The sequence below is a fragment of the Rattus norvegicus genome, chromosome 9 (assembly GCF_036323735.1).
Source record: "Rattus norvegicus strain BN/NHsdMcwi chromosome 9, GRCr8, whole genome shotgun sequence".
Taxonomy (NCBI): domain Eukaryota; kingdom Metazoa; phylum Chordata; class Mammalia; order Rodentia; family Muridae; genus Rattus; species Rattus norvegicus.
In genome coordinates, this window is record NC_086027.1 from 78,969,362 (window position 1) to 78,994,599 (window position 25,238).

The window sequence follows — 25,238 nt, forward strand, 5'->3', positions numbered from 1 at the left end:
TAAATAAAAGTGATACTTTAAAAAATGAGTGTGCCTCATAGTGCTTATCTGTGTATTGTCACAGAAGGTATTCAGTAAATAATTTTAGTTCAGTGAACAGCGTACAATAATTCATCACAGTTGAAACAAATAATTTGTACTGTAGAGTCCATTCCATGATGAAGAGATTTATAGACAACTGGAAACATTTGGCTGCTTCCAGGGAGGGACTCCAGAGTGTATGACTTGCAATTACTGAACTCTCTGACTATTGACTTTCTGCATTGAATTTGGTCTTTCCTGGTGCTGTTGAATAAGTCTGCTCTTTGTACTCTAAGGACATTTTCTAATATTCACTTTCACCTCTTCAAATCAGGATTGAAAATACTTTGTCAACCTATGAAAAAAATATGAGAAAATTATCCAAATAATGAAGCTAAGAGATTCTAAGATCAGCTTAGCTTATCCATAAATAAAAGATTAAACGTATTTATATTAAGCATGTTTTCACCTTGAGCAGTTTCTCGGGGGAAAAACCTTTCCCTATAGGAAGTGGGAAATATTTTTTTTCAGTTACTACTGTACTTTATTGTGTTCAACCAAATCACCATGTTACAAACATAGCAAGCTGCCATAATAAAAAATAAGGCTCCTCTATCCAGCACCAGATAGCATCATTTTACTTTCAAGCCTAGAAATTGCACACTTGTATATAAACCAACCGAATATGAGGATTGAGAGTTCATCTTGGTGGATTTTTCCTTTGATGAATATGAAGTGTCCTTCCTTATCTTTTTTGATGACTTTTAGTTGAAAATTGATTTTATTTGATATTAGAATGGCTAATCCAGCTTGCTTCTTCTGACCATTTGCTTGGAAAGTTGTTTTCCAGCCTTTTACTCTGAGGTAGTGTCTGTCTTTGTCTCTGAGGTGTGTTTCCTGTAGGCAGCAGAATGCAGGGTCCTCATTGCGTATCCAGTTTGTTAATCTATGTCTTTTTATTGGGGAGTTGAGGCCATTGATGTTGAGAGATATTAAGGAATAGTGATTATTGCTTCCTGTTATATTCATATTTGGATGTGAGGTTATGTTTGTGTGCTTTTCTTCTCTTTGTTTTGTTGCCAAGACGATTAGTTTCTTGATTCTTCTAGGGTATAGCTTGTCTCCTTATGTTGGGCTTTACCCTTTATTATCCTTTGTAGTGCTGGATTTGTAGAAAGATATTGTGTAAATTTGGTTTTGTCATGGAATATCTTGGTTTCTCCATCTATGTTAATTGAGAGTTTTGCAGGATACAGTAACCTGGGCTGGCATTTGTGTTCTCTTAGGGTCTGTATGACATCTGTCCAGGATCTTCTGGCCTTCATAGTTTCTAGCGAAAAGTCTGGTGTGATTCTGATAGGTCTGCCTTTATATGTTACTTGACCTTTTTCCCTTACTGCTTTTAATATTCTTTCTTTATTTTGTGCGTTTGGTGTTTTGACTATTATGTGACGGGAGGTGTTTCTTTTCTGGTCCAATCTATTTGGAGTTCTGTAGGCTTCTTGTATGCCTATGGGTATCACTTTTTTTAAGTTAGGGAAGTTTTCTTCTATGATTTTGTTGAAGATATTTACTGGTCCTTTGAGCTGGGAGTCTTCACTCTCTTCTATACCTATTATCCTTAGGTTTGATCTTCTCATTGAGTCCTGGATTTCCTGTACGTTTTGGACCAGTAGCTTTTTCTGCTTTACATTATCTTTGACAGTTGAGTCAATGATTTCTATGGAATCTTCTGCTCCCGAGATTCTCTCTTCCATCTCTTGTATTCTGTTGGTGAAGCTTGTATCTACAGCTCCTTGTCTTTTCTTTTGATTTTCTATGTCCAGGGTTGTTTCCATGTGTTCTTTCTTGATTGCTTCTATTTCCATTTTTAATTCCTTCAACTGTTTGATTGTGTTTTCCTGGAATTCTTTCAGGGATTTTTGTGTCTCCTCTCTATGGGTTTCTACTTTTTTATTTATGTTTTCCTGGAATTCTTTCAGGCATTTTTGCGATTCCTCTCTGTAGGCTTCTACTTGTTCTCTAAGGGAGTTCTCCACGTCTTTCTTGAAGTCCTCCAGCATCATGATCAAATATGATTTTGAAACTAGATCTTGCTTTTCTGGTGTGTTTGGATATTCCATGTTTATTTTGGTGGGAGAATTGGGCTCCGATGATGCCATGTAGTCTTGGTTTCTGTTGCTTGGGTTCCTGCGCTTGCCTCTCGCCATCAGATTATCTCTAGTGTTACTTTGTTCTGCTATTTCTGACAGTGGCTAGACTGTCCTATAAGCCTGTGTGTCAGGAGTGCTGTAGACCTGTTTTCCTGTTTTCTTTCAGCCAGTTATGGGGACAGAGTGTTCTGCTTTCGGGCGTGTAGTTTTTCCTCTCTACAGGTCTTCAGCTGTTCCTGTGGGCCTGTGTCTTGAGTTCACCAGGCAGGTTTCTTGCAGGGGAAAAGTTGGTCCTACCTGTGGTTCCAAGGCTCAAGTTTGCTCGTGGGGTACTGCCTAAGTCCTCTCCTCAGCGGCAGCAACCGGGAAGATCTGCGCTGCTCTTTCCGGGAGCTTCTGTGCACCAGGGTTCCAGATGGCCTTTGGTGTTTTCCACTGGCGTCTGGATGTGCGCAGAGTGCAGTCTCTTCTGGTTTCCCAGGCGTGTCTGCCTCTCTGAAGGTTTAGCTCTCCCTCCCACGGGATTTGGGTGCAGAGAACTGTTTATCCGGTCTGTTTCCTTCAGGTTCCGGCGGTGTCTCAGGCACAGAGGTCCTGCCGCTCCTGGGCCCTCCCCTACGGGAACCCAGAGGCCTTATACAGTTGCCTCTTGGGCCAGGGATGTGGGCAGGGGTGGGCAGTGTTGGTGGTCTCCTCCGCTCTGCAGCCTCAGGAGTGCCCACCTGACCAGGCGGTGAGGTCTCTCTCCCACGGGGTTTGGGAGCAGAGAGCTGCTGCGGGCCCTCAGTCCATTATCTTCAAGGTGGGAGCATGGTAGCATCCAGGCAGGTATGATGCAGGAGGTGCTGAGAGTTCTACATCTTCATCTGAAGACTGCTAGGAGAAGACTTCTGTATGACATCTGTCCAGAATCTTCTAGCTTTCATAGTCTCTGTTGAGGAGTCTTGTGTAATTCTGATAGGTCTGCCTTTATATGTTACTTGATCCTTTTTATTCACTACTTTTAATATTCTTTCTTTGTTTTGTGCATTTGGTGTTTTGACTATTATGTGCCCAGGAGGAATTTCTTTTCTGGTCCAATCTATTTGGAGTTCTGTAGACTTCTTGTATGTTTATGGGCATGATATTTTAGGTTAGGGAAATTTTCTTCTATAGTTTTGTTGAAGATATTTACTGGCCCTTCAAGTTGGGACTCTTTGCTCTTTTCTACGTCTCTTAACCTGAGGTTTGATCTTCTCATTGTGTCCTGGATTTCCTGGATGTTTTGGGTTAGGAGCTTTGTGCATTTTACATTATCTTTGAGCGTTGTGTCAATGTTTTCTATGGTCTCTTCTGCACTTGAGATTCTTCTATCTCTTATATTCTGTTGGTGATGCTTGCGTCTATGACTCCTGATCTCTTTCCTAGGTTTTCGATTTCCAGGGTTGTCTCCTTTTGTGATTTCTTTTTGTTTATTCGATTCTGGCTAGTCCTGTTCAATTCATTCACCTGTTTGGTTGTGTTTTCCTGTAACTCTTTAAGTGATTGTTGTGTTTCCTCTTTAAGGGCTTCTACCTGTTTACCTGTGTTGTCCTCTATTTCTTTATGGGGGTTATTTATGTCCTTCTTAATGTCTTCTATCATCATCATGAGATATGATTTTAAATCTGAATCTTGCTTTTCTTGTGTGCTGGGGCCTCCAGTATTTGCTGTTGTGGGAGAACTGGGTTCTGATGATGCCATTTGACCTTGGTTTCTGTTGTTTAGGTTCTTGTACTTGCCTCTCGCTGTCTGGTTCTCTCATGTTAGCTGGTCTTGATGTCTCTGACTGTGGTTTTTCCCTCATGTAAGCCTTTGTGTCAGCACTCCTGAGAGACCAGCTCTCTCTGGGCAGAATTTGGGTATGGACAGCTGTGGCACAGGGTCAGCTCTATGCGCAGATGGAAACTGGAATCATCCTGACCCAAGTTGCTCCTCAGTTTCTGTGTAGTGAGGGCTCTGGGCGGGTCCCTTTTGGGCCAGGTATTTGAGCAGAAGTGGTGATGGTTTTACCTGTGCTCTCAGGTTTGTCAGCATTCCTGGTCAACCAGCTCCATTCTGGCAGGGTTTGGGTATGAAGAGCTATGGCACAAGGTCAACACTGGGTGTCCTGAGTGACATTGTTATGCTGAGTAGATGTGGTAGACAATTGCAGTTTTTCTTTTTACTAAAAAGGCGTGGTGGGGCAACTTCTTGGTACAAGAATAATTCAGTGTCTCTGAGTTGTCGCCTGACAAACCATGTGTGTTATAGTCACCTTGTTAGGCAGTGAAAGTTTAAAACGTAATAAATTTGCTAGAAGTTTGATTAAACAAAGAAGTTGTTATTGTTCTAGTGACAATCATTTGAAGTTATTATTGATATTAAAAATAAGGATATATAAAAATTTTCCCAAGCCAGAAAGTAAAATACTAAATTCAATCCTGTAAGTTTTTTTATTTTATCTTTTTATATCAGGTTTAGTGAACTGATGGATTTTTGCATGTCACATTTTGTCCTGAAACAAATGATATGTAAATATATGTACATATATGTATAGTCACAAATGTACACAACCTAAATGACTGGATACATAATAAACAGGGTACAGGATACATAAGGTAATAAACATTTCATAGTAACTTAAATTTATTTTTCTGTTGTTTCTTTACAACTTCATTATCATGGGTCCTTCATCTTAGAGTTAATTGTTTTGTTATTTTTCAGTAGTGCAATGAAATTAGAAGAATTCAATATTTAAAGTAACATTTTCATGTTGTAAAAATATTTTTTCCTTTTAACATGTTTTATTTACAGTTATTTACTGTTTAGAATTCACTGAACTAGCATGTAATTATACACTTTAATGAGATAGTCTCTATTGTGACCTAAACTGAATATTTTACCTTGGCTTTTAGTTTTCAAAACTAAACACTTACTGAAAGGCTGTTTATGTGTATCCACGTGGAGTAGGAAAAACGTGCTTCAAGAGAACACAAAATGCAAAGGTCAGCGTGGAGAATTGAGCTGTTGTCGGCAACGCTTGTTCCATCACTGGCAGACTTGGTTCTTCCACTGTGCACTGAGGGAGCTGCAGTAAAGTGTTATTGAATGTTGGGGAGATGCTTGGGGAATGGTGGGAGGATGCCTTCAGAGACAATGAAGAGTTAAGAAACAATAATGTGAGAAAATGCTAAAATGAAAACAATGGGTTGGACTCATTTTGTAAAAAAAATGGTAGATAATTAATATACTATTCTGCTTAGAAGTAGGAATAATGTAACAGTCAGGGTAGGCTATCACTGGGGAGTGGACAGCGGCAGCATCTCTATCACTCCCTCAGGAATCTCAGTTGTTAACTGCCTCCAGCTTTCATAGTCAAGACAGCTGAAGTCAATCAAAGTGTCCTATTCTTTGTCTTTTAAAATTTAATGACAATTTCCTTACTGAAATACAGAATGGACATAGTAAGCACAAATGTTTAATAGAGGATTGTTTAGATTTATGTGGATAGGAAGTTTTGCTGTGGCATATTGTAGACTGTGTATGGCATATTAAGTCATTGTGGGTGGTCGTAATGATAATTTATTTTTTTATTTTTATTTTCTTATATAAAATAGTTTAGGTATCTTTATGAATCTGTATATTCAAGTGGGCTCTGTGGCGCAATGGATAGCGCATTGGACTTCTAGTATGAATCTGTATATTCTTTCACATTTTTATATTCATTAAGATTGAAATGTCAGAACCATCTACTGGACAAAAGATTTAATGGTTAAGAACACTTATGACTTTTGCAGAGGAGTATTTTGATGGTCAGCATCCACAGATGACTCATAACTACCTCTAACTCCAACCCTAGTGGATTCAATGCTCTCTTTTTGCCTCTATGGCCAGTTCAATGTATAAGTACATAAACACACACACACACACACACACACACACACACACACACACTTATACACATGAATAGAATGTTTAAATTTTTATGTGTTAATAATTTATAAATAAAAATACACATTAAAATAAAATACACATATATGCATAAATAAAAATAAGATAAATCTTAATAAAAGATGAAAGCATTACTCTCCTGTTGTAACTCTAAAAACCACCATCTAGTCAAAATTTAAATAAAAAATATAAAATATAATTTGATGATTGTGTTACTAGTTAAGTTTGTTTACTTTGATTCTCTGTAAACCACTGCCAATAAGCTATTGAATTAGCTTAGCTGCTTCAATAAACTTCCCTAGTTGAAGCATCCTGGTAATATTAACAACAGCAACAATAGCCCCAGAAAATATGGACAGCTCATGTCAAATAAAGCCTTTGCTTATGAAGACACATAATTGTCCTATCATAGGATACAAATGTTGGCAGGAAGAATGAAGGGTGCTCTCTTAGGTCTCTGACTGTCATCCCAGCACCACTGAATGCCATTCAATGATGTCATTCACCATTGCTCTTCATTTATCCATTGCCATGTGTTCTCTGGTTTTCCTTGAATTATGTGAATGCTTAAGTGTGAGAAAAAATAACAAATTAATCTCAAGGTAAGCATAAGGATAAGAGTAAGGAATCAAAAGAACCAACAACATAGAAAACAAATAACAGAGTCAGCAAGGAAAGGTGTAACTTGTTACTATGAAAGATCAGTAAATGTGATAGGTGTCTAGGCAGAGTGCTCTGGAAATCACAAGGGTTCAAATTACAAGTATCAGGAATAAGTAGGGGTCTTTGGCTAAAAGTCTACATTTAAAGGCTTATCACAGAACACAAAGAACAATTTTATCCCGAGTGAACTTTATACTTTACATGAAGTGAGTAAGTGTTGTGACACAGTTGAAGTACCTGAACTACCTCCATATGGAAGATATGGGGCCAGTGAGAAGGCTCAGTGCAGAAGTGCTTGACAGAGGAGCTCACATCACACCCCAGAACCACCTCTGTGAAGGTAGAGAAGACTGACTCTACCAAGTTGTCTTCTAAGTTCTGTATGCACCCATAGCCTGTGCAACCCCTGCATATGGTAAGTAAAATGGGAAATAAAGAAGATAAAGGTGACATGAAGGTCTGTAAGAAAGTGAGGAGCGTATCTCAGGGGTTTTTATGTCTATGAAAAAATATGAATTTTGCTATTTTTCTTGTTAGCTGTCAATGTTCTGCTTTTTTATTTATTTTACCTTAATGTTTGCATAGATTGCTCTTCACTTTTAGACATTGCACAAAATTTTCTATGGGTTAGTTTCATATATAGAGTCCTTCATTGAATGAATGAAAATACTAAGCTTTTTCAGATTTTCCCTTTCTAGATCTTTCTGCATCCTTAGATAAAGCAATACTCATGTTTTCCTAGTTCCTCGAATTGTGTTGCTTTTCAGTATGGATATTAGATCCTCTGCATTCCACTTTGCTTGGCTTAATGCAGCAATTTTTAATTTTCCATTGATCATTATTTCCATTGACCAAACACCCATGCTTCTGTCTCTAACATCTGCCAGATATGGATTGTTTAACTTCCTTGTTCCCTATTGTTCTTACGCTTAGTGCTATAAGTTTGAAACAATACAATGTGTAAAGTGACTTCTGTTATCTGCTTTCATCAGTCCTCTGGTGCTTATGTTTTCATTGCTTAGCATATCATTCCCTTCTAAGGCTGAAAGCGTATCCCAATGTCTAGATAAACCACACTTTACCTATTCACCTACTGTGGCACAACTCATTTGCTCCATATTTTGACCATTACAAATAAAACTGTTATAACTGTATAAGTTAAAAAAAATCCTACATTTTCAGTTCCTTTGGGTAAATGTAAAGAATTGTTCATTGCTGTGTTACATGGTACAGTTTTCTAATTTTATACAAAAAAACCATAAAAAAACCTTTAAAAGTGTTGTTCCCAATTTGCATTCAGATCAGCAATCACTGAGCCAAAGAAGCAGTTCTTTTCCCATGTTTGCCAGTATTTGATACTCTTGTGTTAAAGAGTTTAGCCATTGTACTAGGTGCAGGGATATTCTGGGCTTGGGTCATCCTAACAGCCATTGGATGGTGGTAGCTCCTTTTGTGCACACCTGCATGCTGGGATTTTTGTCTGGCTTGAGATCACACAAGTCATGTGCATGCTCTCACAACTGCTGACTGTTCATGTGTATGACTGCCTTTTGTGTCGTCTACAACCCATGGGTCACAATTGTTTCTCCTCCTGTTCTACACTGATTCTTGAGACCAGGGGGTAGACGATGATACAGATTTTCAAAGTAAGGCTGAATACTCTTTGCACCTTGACTAGTTGTGGGACTCTAGGTAAATCACCATCTATTGTAAAAATGAGTTTCTCTGCGGGGTTTGGGGGCATGGTTGCCAGATGCACTGATCTGTGGAAGTCAGGTAATATTAATATTAACAGTATGTCCCTTTGGCAGGGCAGTAGTTTAGGTTCTCTCCTAGGGCCTATGCTCAGTCTAGCCACAGGATCTTGGCTGCATAATCTCCCATCTTATGGAGCTTGCCTTAAACCAAGTAGAAAGTCATGACTTCATGCTACCGTTGTACCAGTGAGCTTCCATATTCCCTCCTCTACCCTACCCTTCCTCCTCTCTCATGTTTAACTCTTCCTATTCTCATGTCTCCTATCTTTGTAGTTCTGCAGTATTAGACCCAGAATTATTTTTCGAGTTCTATCCATTTACCTGGGAATTCAGTGCATTTCCCTTTTTTATTAACAGATAAATTATATTCTACTGTATATATTTACATGTTCAACATTTAGTAATTTATGATGGACATCTAAGATTTATTAATTACAGTTTTCTTAGTTCTTTTACACATACATATGCAATACACAGTCAACATTCCTACTCTTCCACTCCATCTCATTCACTCTTTTTTTCCTACAAATCATTCTGTGTTATGTTCATATCATTCAATTTATTTGTGATCCATTGAGATGAACCAGGGGTGTTTGTATGACTATGGATTCGGAGCTATCCATTAGATTCTGGTGGGCTCAGTAATGAGCATAAAACAAAAAGCAATGATTCCTTGTCCCAGAATCTACCAATAGACAATAGTTTATAAATAAATAGCAGGGCCACATGAACCCCTCTCATTTTGGGGGTGACCGTTCATAGGGTCTGCCTTGTGTGGACCAGTGCAAGTTAGTATAATTGTTGTGAGTTAGTTAATGACTACCATGGTTGTATCTAATCTACAGAATGGAGTCTCACACCCCTTCACCTTGATCTGTGACTGCTACATACTTTCTGCCCCATTTTCCTCAATGTCCCTTAGCCTCGGAAGGAAACTGATGACTGGGAGAACTCTGTCACTTGCTTGTCACACCCTGAGCAGACACAAATCCATGAATCACTGTCATTCATAGTCACTGGAGTCTACAAGCTTTTGTACATGTTAGAGTATGTTTACATGTACACTTTGCAAATATTTTCTCTCAGGCTATATTCCTTTTCCAGTATCTTCCACACAGAGAACAAATGTTCATTTGGAACGAGATGCAGAATATGACTTTCTTTCCTGGATCGTGGCCATTGATGCTCTTCCTAAAGCATCATCCTCAAATCCTAAGCCATCAAGGTTTTCTCTTATGTTGTATCATTAACATCTTTACTTGGATCTATGACTATGAAGTTTTTGAATTCCACTGGTGTTCCCATCATTTTTTACTGAGTTGCTTTTTATTTTCTCATTTGTTTGGTACCTATGTTTTACATGTGAAGTTTGTTTTCTTTGTTTGATGGCCACTGGCTCATTACTTATGTTTAAGAACAAGACATACATACCTGGCTTTGTGTAATCTCACAGTAAAACAAACATTTTAGTTGAGGCATTCCCACATGGTTGTACTTCTAGGTCCTCCTTCGATGAATAAGCTTCCTCCAGGAACTTCTGGAAGCAGAGCCAGACTTCTGGTGTCCAAGAGCTGACTCAGAGGAAGTTTGTCTGGGTAAGATGGTTCTTTAGTTGACAGATTTGTGTCATGGCTCCCATCGTCAGAATCAAGACTTGTTTCCTGTGAAATGAGGTGTCTGAGCATAGAGTCTCTAGAGTTCAGTTTATTCAGGGTTAGGTGTACCATGCAACTATTTTGTGAAAGAGGAAATAAGAAAGACTTAGGACTCTGAAGCCTGATAGTTTTTTTTTGTTTGTTTGTTTGTTTCAGACAAGGTCTGGGTTTGGGCCTGAATGGGTTGTTTACATCTTCTCCTTAGAAGTCCTCTGTCACCATCACCCATGTTCTGCTCTCTGTTTCTGTTTGTCGTGGTGCAGATGAGAAGCATAGGTGTCTGCTCTTTGATCAGCTGTAGAAACAGATTATGATTCTTTCTGCTTTGGCACCTTTACCTCTTAGTGATAAAATTAGAAGTCAGAGAAATATTTTTATTCATTTTGCATGTATTCTGAGTGCTGAAATAAGAATTGAAAAATCCCATGTAGTTTCAAACTGAATATCTACTATGACATATATGAACATATAGAAAAATAGTTGGATTAAAATAATATGCTATAAATGTTAGTCACTGAACTTCATTCTTGTGGGAAAAAACAATAAGTTAAACCTATAACAGTAGAAGTTGGAGGGTAATACTACGAAGAAAGAAAAGATAGGAGTGAGAAATAAGGTGAATGGACTTTTAAAACAGGTTTCCAAGGAGACATCTCTTAACATTCTGCATTTAATATTCTCTTAACATGGAAGCAGATGAATTACTGAAAACAAAAACCCACCTAGGAACAAGACCAGAACATGAAATGGTGAGCAGGAGTCATAATTACCTCACCAGCCATTTCTCCCCTCCTATCTCCTTGCCTTTAGAGAACTGGAGAAATAAAGTTGTTTAATGAATCTGAGGTTTAAATACCCTGTGGAAATTTAAATTACTATTGAAAATCGTATGTAATGCAGTTACATTTCTTTGCTTATGGAGTGGGAGGAGAGAGGGGAAGGAACCTGAGGCTAATGGAAACAGATTACACCTCACCTACAGAACATAGATTAAAATAATGTATTTTATTGTGGCACTCCCTTCAGAATTCAAACTAAATTTCATTTACTTTTTCTATTTAAGTAATAACCTCAGGGCTCCTTTTAAAAAAATCATTATCAGAAGATAACCTACTACATCACTGATATAGTTTCTTCCTATGACAGTATCATTGACAAAATAGTATGTTGGCAATATCGCCCTTTTATAGTGTCAAAAATGACAAATCATAAAAGGGTTCTGAAATGCAATTTCCTCATAAAAATAGTCAGGGGGGATGTTTTGTTGTTGTTGTTTTCTTGCTTTGTTTTATTGAAAGAGAAACAATATCAAATACAAATAAGCACATTGCTTTGAAAATGAACTCAAGTTCATAATGCATTTTTTTTTAATATCTTACAGTTATTTATCATGTGAAAGAAGTTTCATTTCAAGAAACTGTTCAATGTCAGGACTTTCACTGAACATAAACATTTGAAATGTAACTATTAGAAATTTTAAGGGATACTTTAAAATACTCCTAATCATATTTTCCATATTGAAGAGGATTGCTTTTTTCTAACTTAATTTTTTATTGATTCCTTGGGAAATTCACATCATATACCCCTATCACCTTCACTTCCTAGTCCTTTCATGCCTATCCTCCAACCCTTGTGACCTTTCCTCCAAAAATAAAATAAAAATTTTAATTAAAATAAAATAACAATAAATAAGTCCAATTTCTGTTATCTCTATACTCATTGAAACAATATATATATAATTTATCTTCTATATATATTTCTTCAATGGCTTCCTATTTAGGCTGTTACTCTATTTTTGGGGAGGGAGTAGTGTTGTCACAATTCATGTCCCTCTTTCTCAACAGGGTACCTTCAGTCATTGATATCACTGCAGATAGCTTCCTTAAAAGTGTGTCTTTAAAGTAAGGAACAGTTTTAACTTGAGGATTAGGTTGGAACAAGATAATGATTGTGCAGTTGTACATTTGAAGTTGGGTGTACAATACAATGCCCCATTTTCTCCTTGATTCTGACCCAACCTAGTTTTTATGCTCCACCTGGAGTAGCCATTGGCACACCTTTGTAGCCATTCACGGATCTATCCACCCAGGAACTGGAGTACATGTCCATGCTGCCCTCATACCACATGCTCAGTTCACTTTTCAGTTATTTATAGTCTTGCTGTTATGACATCTGGGTCTTTATATATTAGTATATAAATAATGGCTCAAATATCATTAAATTCAACTTATACAATACACAATAAACCCAAATTCACTTAATCCATCTCAAGTTAGTGCACATCACCAAAATTTTTTAATGTTTTTATATTACCATCAATAGTATATACTATTGTTTTGACCACATACATTATAGAGGAAAGAACAGCATATAAAAATATTGAGCATAATGATATTATTTATGGCTAATACCTTAGTAACTATTCTTTTACTGTGAGGAGGCACCATGACTGAGGCAATTTTCATGAAATGAAGTACTTCATTGTCGCTTGCTTACAGTTTCTGAGACTTAGTCCATTATCATCTGGTGAGGACCATGGCAGTGTGCAGGGAGGTGCTGAAGCAGTAGCTGAAGTAGTCTGTATCCTGATCCGTGGCAGAGAAGTGTGCCCGGCATGGGCTTTTGAAATATCAAGATCCATCTCCAGTGACACGCTTCCTCAAACAAGGTCACACCTCCTAAATCCTATCAAAGTGTGCCAGTCATTGCTGTAATAAGCCTTCAGTTATATGAATATTTAGTTATATGGGGAGACCTTCATATTCAAACCACCACAGATAATAATGCTGGAATATCCTCATTCTATGATTTTGTATTAACTCTGTTACCACATTAAAGTTATTGCTTTATATTTGCACCAACCTGATATGTTGTTGGCATTTAAGATGCCTTTGGTTTTGAGGATGACAATCCCTGTAAAAACCATTCTCTTATTTCTATGTGTTTGCTGCTTAGATATTTTGTCCACTTGAAGAACTTCTATTAGTTTCTCTTCGTGAGAGAATCTATTTTTACCATGATTTCATTGAAAATATTTTTCTGTCTGTCATTATTCTTTGAATTTCTTATGCGCATTAATTTTTACAGTTTGTAGTTAAAAGTTAGGAAAAAGCTTCTTTTCCTGGTAGAGAGTACCTGTGTTGTGTTTTTTTAACCTCTCTTGAGAATAGACCTGTACCATAATATTCAAACAGGAAATTTATAATGGACATTTGAAACAATCTACCAATAGTTATCTTCTACTCTTTGTTGTAGAATTTTAAACTCTTATGTTCATATCCCAAATTGTCATTCTCCTATGCTAAATATTATAGGACTTTTCTTCTTTCATTTTCTTCTAATGATTTCATAGTTTCTAGTCTTATATGTAAGTCTTTGTTCTCTATTGAATTGACGTTTCCCTGCTCTGTAGGCTTAGGATGAAACCTATGTCCTGGACAATCATTAACCACTTAGATACTTGACCTCCAACCTTTTATTTGACTTTGCAGGCGTCTGACTTAACAGAAGTCTAAACAGTTCCTGTGTCAGAGATGCCATGACGAAGAGTAGAATGTAGAGCAGGGGGACAGACTACAAAGCAGATGTCAATCCCATGTATAGTCCAATGATTTTAGGGAAAAAGTAAAGATCAGATAAGAGGAAAATTTTCCCAACAAATGATGGCAAACTGTATGCCCATGCATGAGAGAATAAAGTTAGACAATATAACCTAGTTACAAACATGAATATATACTCAGTATTCAGTGACTAAGTGACTGTTTTTCCTCCTTACTGGGTTATAGCTCCACTCTCTTCAGTGATATCATCCTTCTCACTAGAGCACCTATGTGTGTTTATTTTGTTGTCTACATTTTGCACAGCATAGCCACAAGCCCACACTGTGCTATTCTTGCGTTCATTCTCTACCCCTATGCACATTTTTCTCCTGTGTTGCCAGAACAATAAAGATCATGTTACCATTATAGCAGATGTCAGATATCTTACTCTGAAGTTAATGTTTAAGAATGAGCACACTTCTCCGAACTTCATATTCCTTAAAATATGAAGAGTGTCGTGCACTTTCTGAGGTTCCCTTCACAATTTGATTCTTCCAGTCAGATTCCTGTGTGATGAACAGTGTTCTTACTCTTCTTTAGTCTGTCTTGAACCCGTTTCTGCCTTCATAACTTTTAATAGCAGTCTTCAGCTTGTTTGCTATTTATTTTTTATTTTTAGGTCTCTGAATGTGCACTGCATATGTTCCATCTGCTCTAACGTTATTAAAAATTCTTTTGTTAAAGTTTGTAAAAACTGGAAAATTAAAAACTATTCACGTATTCTGTCTTGTTCTTCTTTTGACGGTAGATCAAGTGAACACAATAATGTGTTCATTGTAAGTATTTTTATGTATTTTACTTTCTGAAAGGTATGTGGGTTTTCCAAGTAAAATAGAAGAAATTTTCTTTTCAAACATCATTTTGAGTGCAGTATATGTGATCATGTTAATTAATAGTCACATGTCATAATTTCATTAGTTTCTCACACATATGCCTGTGGTTGAATGAATATAAAACTACACACTGACAACTGGAAAAGTCCTGAAAATTCAGTTCTGTTGCCAAAGTCTCCATTTCCTCCATCAAAGTGTCATACTAACAAATTCTAGAAATTAAAAATGTATAACAGATTAGTTCATATCAGAGAGCAGCTGTCCTTGCAAAACCACTGTTTGGTGAGAAAAGATGTTTTTATGACGAAAACACTTTGTAAGCTCTTGTGACCTAGATAGTATTGAATGCTAATTCTAGGTGTTTTTCATCCGCAGCCACCTAACTTATTCCTGTTTGCATGGTGGGGTTGTGTGAAGAGTCACGGAGATGAAAGGTCCTTCAAGTTCAGTTTTGTAGTGAGGCCAAAACTGATGGAAAAGATGAAAGTCTGTACAGAAACCGTCATCATTGGTGAAGCCCACAACATAATAAGCTCAAGAAACCGTAGCGTACAATACAGTCTTGTGTTGAAAAACATCAGAAAGTATATGTTTATTTCTATTTTGGCAGCATTAGGGATTTTGTTCTTTTTCTTTCAGTTTGTTTTCTTATAAAAAATCCCAAACTAAATGCACCACTATGAACCACTTCTCCAATTCAAGATATTGAGTTTACACTCTTTTTTAATCTGTACATTGATAAAGTTGATGAGTGCGACTCCCAGTAATGCTTTACTATCCTTCAATGCCATAGAGCTGCAAAGAGTTTCAGACTCCTCATCCAGAATCTCAATGAAATATCCACCAAATTAAACTATCAATTCTATTCTCAACAAAATAATATGGATAAAAGTGCTCATCTTTTTGTTTTTTATTATTCATCAATTCTCTCTTTGTCTTAAATTTTATTTTTCTTGGATATTTTATGTATTTACATTTCAAATGTAATCTCCTTTCCCCCCCTCTCCCATACCCCTCCCCCTGCTTCTATGAGGATGCTCCCACTCCCATCCTCCCTCTCCAAACTCAACACTGTGGCATTCCCCTACATTGGGATAATGAGTCTTCACAGTACCAAGGGCTTTTCCTCCTATTGATGCTGGATAATGCCATCCTCTGTTACATATGTGGCTGCTCATTCTATGCTTGTACTTTTATAATGAAATAACAACTGTTATCCTGAAATGCATATTTCTGTATTTGTCTTAAAAAAAAGAACAAGAATAAAAAGAAGAAAAAGTAGAAAGAGCAGAAATAGGAAGACAGAAGAAGCAGAAGTAGGGAGACAGAAGAAGGAGGAGGAAGAAGAGGAGGAGGAAGAAGGAGAAGAATGGAGAAAGAAGAACAAGAAAAGAAAAAAAGTAGAAGAAGAAAAGAAGAGCTCGTTTACTGCTTGAGTTGCCTGTGAACCATACAGCTTTCAGGTGCAATATTAGTATTTCTTCTCCTATCAGCTTAGAAAGTCAGGAAATATATGATGAACCTTTAGCCTTGGGATGATAATATGCCATGCAGGTTTTCAGAGGAGGAGTGAATTTGTAATCAGTTGTATTAGTTCTCCCACTGGTAACTGCAAATAATTTAAAAGAGAATCAAGGGAAAATTTTTCACTTAAAAAGATGACAAGTATAATGCTAGAGTTTTGATTTGTTGTCTGAGTTCTTATAGATTTGATATAAACCACAAACTTGGTTTTAGGTTTTACTGGTTATATCTAAATAATTCCTCAGTATATATGTAGGATTAGACTGCTTATACTTGTATCTTAATTATTCTCACAAAAGGAGAGGTTTAGCAAGTATAACATGGCCGAAAATAACTCAAATCTTGTATATTTCCATTGGTTTTTTTAAGTGTAAAGATGTTATTTCCCAGTAGGGCATTATATTAAGGATTCAGAGAGATGATGTTTTTCTAATTACAAATACATAAATACATACTGCTGTTACTTCAAGACCAAAAATTGCCTCATTGTCAACATGGGAACACTTAACATAATTAGTCTTACATTAGTTTTGTGAGTGAAAATTAGTATTTTAACCACAGTATTATGTTAATATGTTTATAATTTGCATTTATATTTTGTGGTATTAGCCATAAATACTACTTTATAAAAATAGTTAGAAAAGTCAACTGAGATTCAATGGTGAACAGGCAAGCAGTTTCCTACCCCTCCTAATTCTGAAGCAATTTCAGTTAAGTATAATTTTAATGTAAATATGGCCAACTACCACTCTCTATGCATTATGATCATTTTCATGCACATTTTTTCACCTGGAACAAAATTTTGCTGCCTCAGGAAGATTATGAATTAATGAAGAGTGAAAGGATTCTCATTCCATAGATGTCCCGTGTTTATAATCACAGCATATTTTTGTTTGCTTCATCTTAACATAGCCACTTTAGATACTGTTGCCATTTTTGAAGAATTAAAAAGGGCTTCATTTTGGATCTTTGCAAAGCAAGTGTGGACCTCCTGTTGCATGACTTCATGCCTCCCACATATCACAGGTGTCTTGAATGTGCTCAAGTGCACTGACTTCCCACTGGATCCTCTAACCAGCTGTCAGTCTGAAATTTCTTTGTTAGGATTCTGTTTTTGATCAAAACTCAGTCCCTCTTTCTTGAATCCCTCTTTTTGGTGCTTGAAGAGTTAAGGGCAGGAGCTGCTCTTCCAGAGGACCTGAGCTTGCTCCTCAGTCTCCATAGTACAGTTTACACCAATCACAACTATCACAACCATCACAGCCATCACAACCATCACAGCCATCACAACCATCACAACCATCACAGCCATCACAGCCATCACAACCATCACAACCATCACAACCATCACAGCCATCACAACCATCACAGCCATCACAACCATCACAACCATCACAACCATCACAGCCATCACAACCATCACAACCATCACAGCCATCACAGCCATCACAGCCATCACAACCATCACAGCCATCACAACCATCACAACCATCACAGCCATCACAGCCATCACAACCATCACAACCATCCCAGACGCCAGATCTGGGGGTCTGATGTCCTTCCTCAACCTTCATGAGCATACACATGGTACAGAGACACACAGAGGCAAAACATCCAAACACATAAAAATATATCATTTTAAAATGGTTTTCTAGATAGTTACAGAAAAATCACAAAAGTACATTTTATAAAGTCTTACATATCTGAGATGCCATTACTTTGATTTTATATTTCACTGATATGCCGTTCACCAGAGAAGTCAGCACTCAACGTCATTTTCAGGAATTGTTGAGGATGTTCTCTAATCTCTCAGACTTTAGAGCTGTATCAAGGAATCAAAGGCTAACGGATTTTTACTGTAGGTTGAAGATGGGCCAGCTATGTATTGAGATTTTTGTTGGCCCTCTGGAATTAAGCAAGATATAGCTTGGTGTGAGCATTTAATCTTGTCTTTAAAGACAACTTCCATTTGGCACACTCCTGTATTCAGCCTCAGTAGAGGTCATTCTCATAACTAACATGTACATATTCCTCTGTCAATTTTCTTCCCTTTTGAGGTAACAGGTAGGTATGAATTTGTGTGACTATGTTCGTTCATTCAGAATTTAACAGTATCATGAACTGGGAAAGTGCAAGCAACAGCAGTGTATTTGCACATTTGCTTGGCTGGGCTGGAAAGTTCAAGATCAGGGAATAGACAGATGGGGACAAATTTCTTACTTATGGATGGCAGTGTCTTTCTGTATCTCACATGGTGGAAGGACTTCCTGGCCTTTTTATCATCATTTCTTATATCACACTGGGCATTAGGATTTCAACATAAAAATTCTTTGGGTGTCACAAACATATTGTCCATGGTAGTGAAATTCAAATAATGAACTTGTTATCTGTTTTATTACAAGAATATAATTCCATTGTTTGGGTCTTCTTTAACTGGGATATTAATTTTTATTTCACTTTTTTCTTTCAGAACTTAAATTGACTTCATTTGTATTTTTGTAGTTGTAATTTAAAAATTATTGTCTATCCTTTAAAGTGATATTTTCATGTATGGAGTATGTAGTTTTGAATTGCCACTAAAATCAGTTATAATTTGCTATTATTTTGAGTTATTGTTAACTCTCATATTGGTGTAGTGTGGGATGCCATTAAGCACTGCAGACTTGCTATACTTAGTGTATTAAACATCATTTTTTTTGTACAGTCCTATAGACTGGAAGCAGTAAGTCAGGTTCCCGGCATGGACAGGCATTGATGAGGCCTCTCTTGCTAATTTGAAGATGGCTACCTTCTGACTGTGGCTTCAAGAGCTAGGAAAGGGGCCCCTAGAGAAAGGGTTATGGGGAAAAAGGAAAGCTCCTTCATGTAAGTGAAGCAATTTCACAGTAGCAGAACTCCACCTTTAAGTTCAAGTAACTGAGTGCATGATGAAAAGTAGTGTGCAAACAAAATAGATGTAGGAAGGACATGGGGAGTGCATAGCAGCATGCTACCTTTGATTTCTGTTTCCTCTTGTGTTTGTTCTATTCTTCCTCCCCAGTGTTTACTCTTTAGACATAAGAGGGATGAACAGATTCATAGGGGTGGCTTGTTCCAGTTCCTCTCCTGTTACATGGCTACTATGGAATGACTATGTGGAGCCCAAGTAGTAACTATGTTGAGCAAGGGAGTGTAGGAGTGATGGTGCTGAGGGAGTGTATGAATGACTAAGCTGTATATGACAGGTAGTATATGTGGAAGGGCGTACATCTGGATAGCTCGCACCACCAGTTGCTCTTCCTATTTTCCAGTTGTGGAGGACTAAGAGAAAGCAGAACTTTTTCACTGAAAAGAAAATAGCATACACGTAGACTAAGCCTTTTAGTCCTAAACTACTGGCTCCCTCTGCCTGAGACGATCCCCCCTTTTACCTCAGTTCCTTTTTTGTATTCTCACAAAGTGGACATCCTTCTTTTGCTGATGTTTCCGTGACTGACTCAGAGGTAGAGGAAGGAGAATAATATATCTGTGTCTAGTCGGCCATGCAGAAACATTTGAAAAATTCCTTGAGACTTTTATTAAATCTTCCCATTACAAAAACCTGAAACAAGTTAACACAGATCTCTGGTATTTTGAATGGAATCACTTATTTCAGGTCACTCTAGTGAAAGCTGTGGTCAAGCATTGCAGCACATGAACAATTAAAGGATAAAACAAAAGAAAACTAAACAAAAAAACAAAAAACAAAAACTTCGAACCATTTGTGGAATACATCTCATATGTCAGGAAGTATTCTCAAAATTTAGAAGCTAAGAATCCTATAATTTTTATAACATGTTCCACTCTATTAACTTATATTGGGAAACTGAACCTATGACTTGCTTCAGGTGAAACAGCTACCAAACACCAGACCAAGACACAGTCTGCAGCTGCCTACTGAGTCCCATCAATGCTGTCGACATCTATTTGTAAAACAAAAATATTTGGAAACTTAAAATCTCTGTTGCTTAATGTCCACTCATATTAGTCAATGTTCACCAAATGTTAGTCCGAGCAAACTTATTAGTATGTTTGAAGAGAGACTACATAGAATGGATACAATTTAGGAGCAACAACAGTGAGCCCCCGGTTCATACTGCAGAATGGCAGATATTTTAATAAGGCAAGACTTAAGATGTTTGTCCTAGTTTTCCCAGTTAAGGTTAGAATTAAAAAGAGCATTTTAATGGTTTGAAGAAATCAGAGGGCTTGTTAAAACTGTCCTCAGCATAAATAGCAATAAGGAGAAGGAAAATGCTCTTCATACTCAGACCACCATGTGACTTAAATTATTGCAAGAAGGGTCACAAATCCCTAGGAAGCACAAAACGTGGGCAATGGGAATGTCTGTACACTGGACATCATGGTGATGGGGTGCACTTAAGTGGTGTAAAAGTTGAGTAAGGAAGAATTCCAGACTATGTTACTGTGGGTGGCTGAAAAGAAGGTCATTAAACATGAAGTAGTAATGTCACTAAGACCCTGGAGGGACTGTGCACATTTATGGTAAAGTTGTAAAGAATCTTGGCAAATTTAAAATCGAGAAGCAAAGCATCAGAAGCATTAGAACACTTACATAATTAGTTTATTTTAAGAAGAATTTAATTGCGAGTCATTCATAAAGAAAATAATTATCATCCTGAAATTATTTTTCTTTTACCCCTTCAGTCATTTGATTCTTGATTCGTTAGTGTAAAACAATATAATTCAAGGATAGGGTCCATTTCAATATTTTAATATTTCAAGTGTGTTGACAAGTAAAACATTTGCCTCATATTATTTTATCAAGATTGTAAGCAAGTTAATATTCTTTTTAGAATTTTTTGACAATGGTATAATGACCCAAGCTCACTTTGGAACATCTGGCATATCCTCTGCCAATGAAAAATCAATTAGAATTTTGAATTACTTTTGTCCAGCATCTGTACAGCTGTCTGATTCTAAGCCAAGTGAACTGGCCTACATGACTGTGGTGCGGAATGACATGGCTGCAGTCTGAGAAGCTACCCTTGCTATTCCCAATTCCATTATGAGATTGACTTTTAGTTAACAGTGCACACCGTGTCTTAATGGATCATCAAGTCCAATACCAGAATCATTTAATTTTTTTGCTGAGCATTTCTTTTAACGCTGGTACTTAGGTTTCTTTATAAGCTGTGTTCTATAGTTAGCTTCAAACAATCCCCAAATAATCAATTGCTGATGATGTGTATTTCGTCCTGGTTTACCCTTTGTCAGCACAGGAGCTCTGGTGGTCACATGATCAGGGGAGTCATATGCATACAGAAAAATAATAGCCTGACCAAAACTTCAAAGACATAGTTGGATGCTCATTCCTAATCAGCTTAGATTCTAATCAACTCAGATTTCAGTTTTAATCCCTGACTAATTATAATTATATGTAACAAGGATTTTTATTTCTCTGTGCTAAATTTTGAGAACCCTCTGTTCTTCAGTAGCATGCAATTATTTAAAAAGAAAATGAAAAAATTTTCTTGTCACCCAAATTGACATTGGCCTGTGGGTGGTTGATACTTGTTATTAATTTTCATTTATCATACATAAACCTAATTATATTTTAGTAAACAATAGCCAATCCCAATGCTAAATGCTCATTCATAAATTTCTGAACTTGTGTAAAATTTAATATATATATATGTGTGTGTATATATATACATATACACATATGTGTACATTGTTCTGAATGCTTTAAAATCATTTTTATCTCTACCTTATAGGTAATATTTCTGTGTTCTTTGATTTCTTTTCTTGGTTCTGAATTCTCTTACTTGTGCCCTATTAGTAGAAATATGTCTTGATGACTTTCTAAATAGTTTCAGTTTTTTGAGTAAGTCGTTAATTTGATAGTAAAATAAAGATATTTATAAAATATGCAAGAATATAAAGTTCTGGGTAATCCAAAGAAGTGCATATCAAAATTTAATATGCAAATTTCTCATAATGGGAATCTTGTTAAAAACTAAAATTCATGTCTAGTGGGTAAGAGAAAAGGTCTAAGAGTTTGATTTTATTTATGCATCTTTAGCAAAATGTTTAGTGCTACTACCTCCACTCATGGTTCCCAGACCACTTAAAACAAATTATATTTTTTCCATATAAAACTGAGAATTGGTCTTTCAAATTCTATAAAAAAATGTGTTGGAGTTTTGCTTGAGATTGTATTGAATCTGTAGGTTACTTTGGAATGGTATCTATTTTCCCTAGTTAATCCTACCAATCCATGAATATGGGAGACTTTTCCATCTTTTGAAATCTTTAATTTCTTTCTTCGGGGACTTGAAGTTTTTGACATACAGATATTTCACTTGCTTGGTTCGAGTTACACCAAGATATTTTATAACAGATGCAGATTCCAGAGCTAAACATTGGGTGGAAGTTGGGTACTCCTATGGAAGAGTTGGGCTAAGGTTTGGAGACCCTGGAGGGTATAGTAACCCCACAAGAAGACCGACAGAGTCAACTAACCTGGACCCCTGGTAGCTCTCGGAGACTGAGCCATCAACCAAATAACATACACAGCTGGAACCACGCCCCTGGCACAGATGTGACATATGTACAACTCAGTCTTTGTGTGACAACCTCCCACCCCACCCACCCCTTTATGAGAGGCTCTCCCTAAAGCTGTAGCCAGACTCTGATATTTTTCCCTAACACAGCTGCCTTGTCTGGCCACAGTGGGAAAGGATACACCTAATCTGGCAGAGACTTGATGTGACAAAATGAGGGAGATTCCTGGGGTGGGGGGTCTTTCAGAGGAGAAGGGGTTGGGGGATGCAGGACTTCCCAGCAGCATTTGGGATGTAAATACATACATACATACATACATACATACATACATACATACATGCATGCATGCATACATACATACATACATAGAAACAAAGTATACACAACAGTGTTTTCATTAAGAAAAACTGAATTTTAGATAGATTATTTTCTTCAGTTACAGTTAATACATTATTGATCTATTTATATAATACATTATTGATCTACATATGAGAAAAAATACTGTCTAATCTCTTTTATACAGGCCAACATTAAACATACAGAGACCATGTTACTTTGTTATTTCTCATGCTTTCACCTGTTGTTCTGTGCCTAATTTATTTCCAAACTGAGCATATTTGTATTTTCTACATATATGAGATTAAGAGGGCAGAGGTCAGCAACACCGTCATTCTGGAAGAAAAGGTAACATTGTGCTGTGGAGTAATCTTGATAAAATCTGTGTTGCTGCAGTAGTTGGTATTTAAGGAAAAGGCCTGGTGTTTGGGAAGGGCAGAAGCTGTTTACAAGAAGAATGCTAGAAGGAACACATGCTACACACGCTATGCTTTTGCTCTGCTAGTTAATGCTAAACACACCGAGATGGGTTCATGTTGATCCCCACCCTTTCTGGAGCTGTAGCCTTACGATTGGTAGTCATAAGGATAGTGAGGAACTACCTACTTGGTGGTCCATTTAATTGTTCTCTCCATCAGTTAGGGACAATGGCTTGAATTGTGGCCTGCAGTATCAGGCAGTTCATATGCAGGTGTCTTTTTGCAGACATTTACTTTGTTGATTCTGAAATTCTTTTGGATTGAGAAGTGCCTAGTGTGTCAACCCTTTTCTTGCTTTTTAAATAAACTCAAATTCCATCAACAATCATCTATCATTTCCATGTTATTAGCGTTTCTAAGTGTTGCTTATCTGTGCAGTGACTGATGAGAGAGTCACTGAAGACCTAGTAAGTTAATTACTCCTCAGAACATCAATAAATACCAGCATCCAAAATTCATCACAATAGTTTGATATCACAATGTTACCTATAAATTAGCTCCTTAAAACAATACCCTATGATAGTAACACTGGATTTTTTTATATAATTTTATTTAGGCTTGTCAGAATTATACAAATCACTAAAGAACAATAAATTCATAGTGTAATAAAACTAAAAAGTGTATTTACTGCTTCCTTTTGTGTTTTTGTGACATTATTTTTTCCAATAGAGATCTTGTTATATCATTTCAAATACGTTTTAAGCTCTGTATTAGAAGTTATAGATTATGTATTCACAGGTACTTATTTATAATGGATTTTAGAATGAATGTTTAGCTAGTATCCTTCACTGACCTATAAACTATTTTTCTAGGATCACGCTTTTATTTCATCCCATATTCTTCTTCATTCAGTTGTCTGTTGACTTGCTTAGAAATTGATGTCAGCATTATAATCCCTCCACACCAGCCTCCACAGCATGAGAGAGTTACTTCAGTTCCACTTGAGGCACTTGGCTATTTCTTAGGCTGTTTAAGGAGTATGCCCAAAGAAATGTCCCATGTCTCATGTGGTAGGGCCTGGCCAGTCTTTAGTCACTGTTGCTTCTCTGCATTATTAAATGCAATTTCTTGTTAGAAACATGTACTAAGGGACCATGAAATGACTTAATTGATGTATGTCTTTATGCTGATTTAAATTTCCTTTTCCTTTTATTAAAAATATTTTATAAAGACAAACTTATACCCTATTTTCTTTCCTCTCATGTAATCATAAACACACAATCTATATTTCATAAAGATATATGTTATTTTAAAATAAAAACCTTGCTAATTATTAGAAATATGCATGGAAATAAAAATTTCACATGTCAAAATCACATAAAGTCTGTACAATTTAATGAACTTCTATACAATTAGAATTGACATTTAAAGTAGAATTTTTGAAGCTTCAAATTAAATTTCGCAGTATCAAATACATTTATGAACTTATGCACTATCCACCCAAGCAGGCAGAGCAATGCACAGCAGACTTAGCACTGGAAGAAATTAGTTTTATATCTGCTTTCACATCTTGTACCATAATCCACATTAAGTTCTTATTATCACCTTATTTTCTCTTTTCTCCGTGACTTACTATAACCACAAGGGCATTTTTTGAATACATACATATATTATTGGCTAGATTCTATGTATGAAAAAGATCATGTGGTTTCTTCTTGAGATTGTGTGACCTTGCTTAATTATACATTCTAGGTTTATCCATGTTCCTGCAAATGTCTCTG

At 36.7% G+C, this 25,238-nt stretch overlaps 1 protein-coding gene across 11 annotated transcripts in view; it reads left to right on the plus strand.

The window, feature by feature from the left end:
• The window catches only part of Spag16 (sperm associated antigen 16), a 919,670-nt gene that overhangs the window by 186,766 nt on the left and 707,666 nt on the right, over window positions 1-25,238 (plus strand). The window contains exon 12 of one of the 11 annotated variants that reach the window (XR_010054628.1): window positions 15,888-16,095. The exons of 9 other annotated variants lie outside the window; for them this stretch is intronic. Coding sequence is in view for 1 of the 2 variants with exons in the window: in XM_063267623.1 (XP_063123693.1) it covers window position 15,888 (1 nt within the window). In the remaining variant the exon portion in view is untranslated. Of the gene's footprint in view, window positions 1-15,887; window positions 17,340-25,238 lie in introns of those variants that run through there. One more of the 11 variants, XM_063267623.1, reaches the window with a different exon arrangement.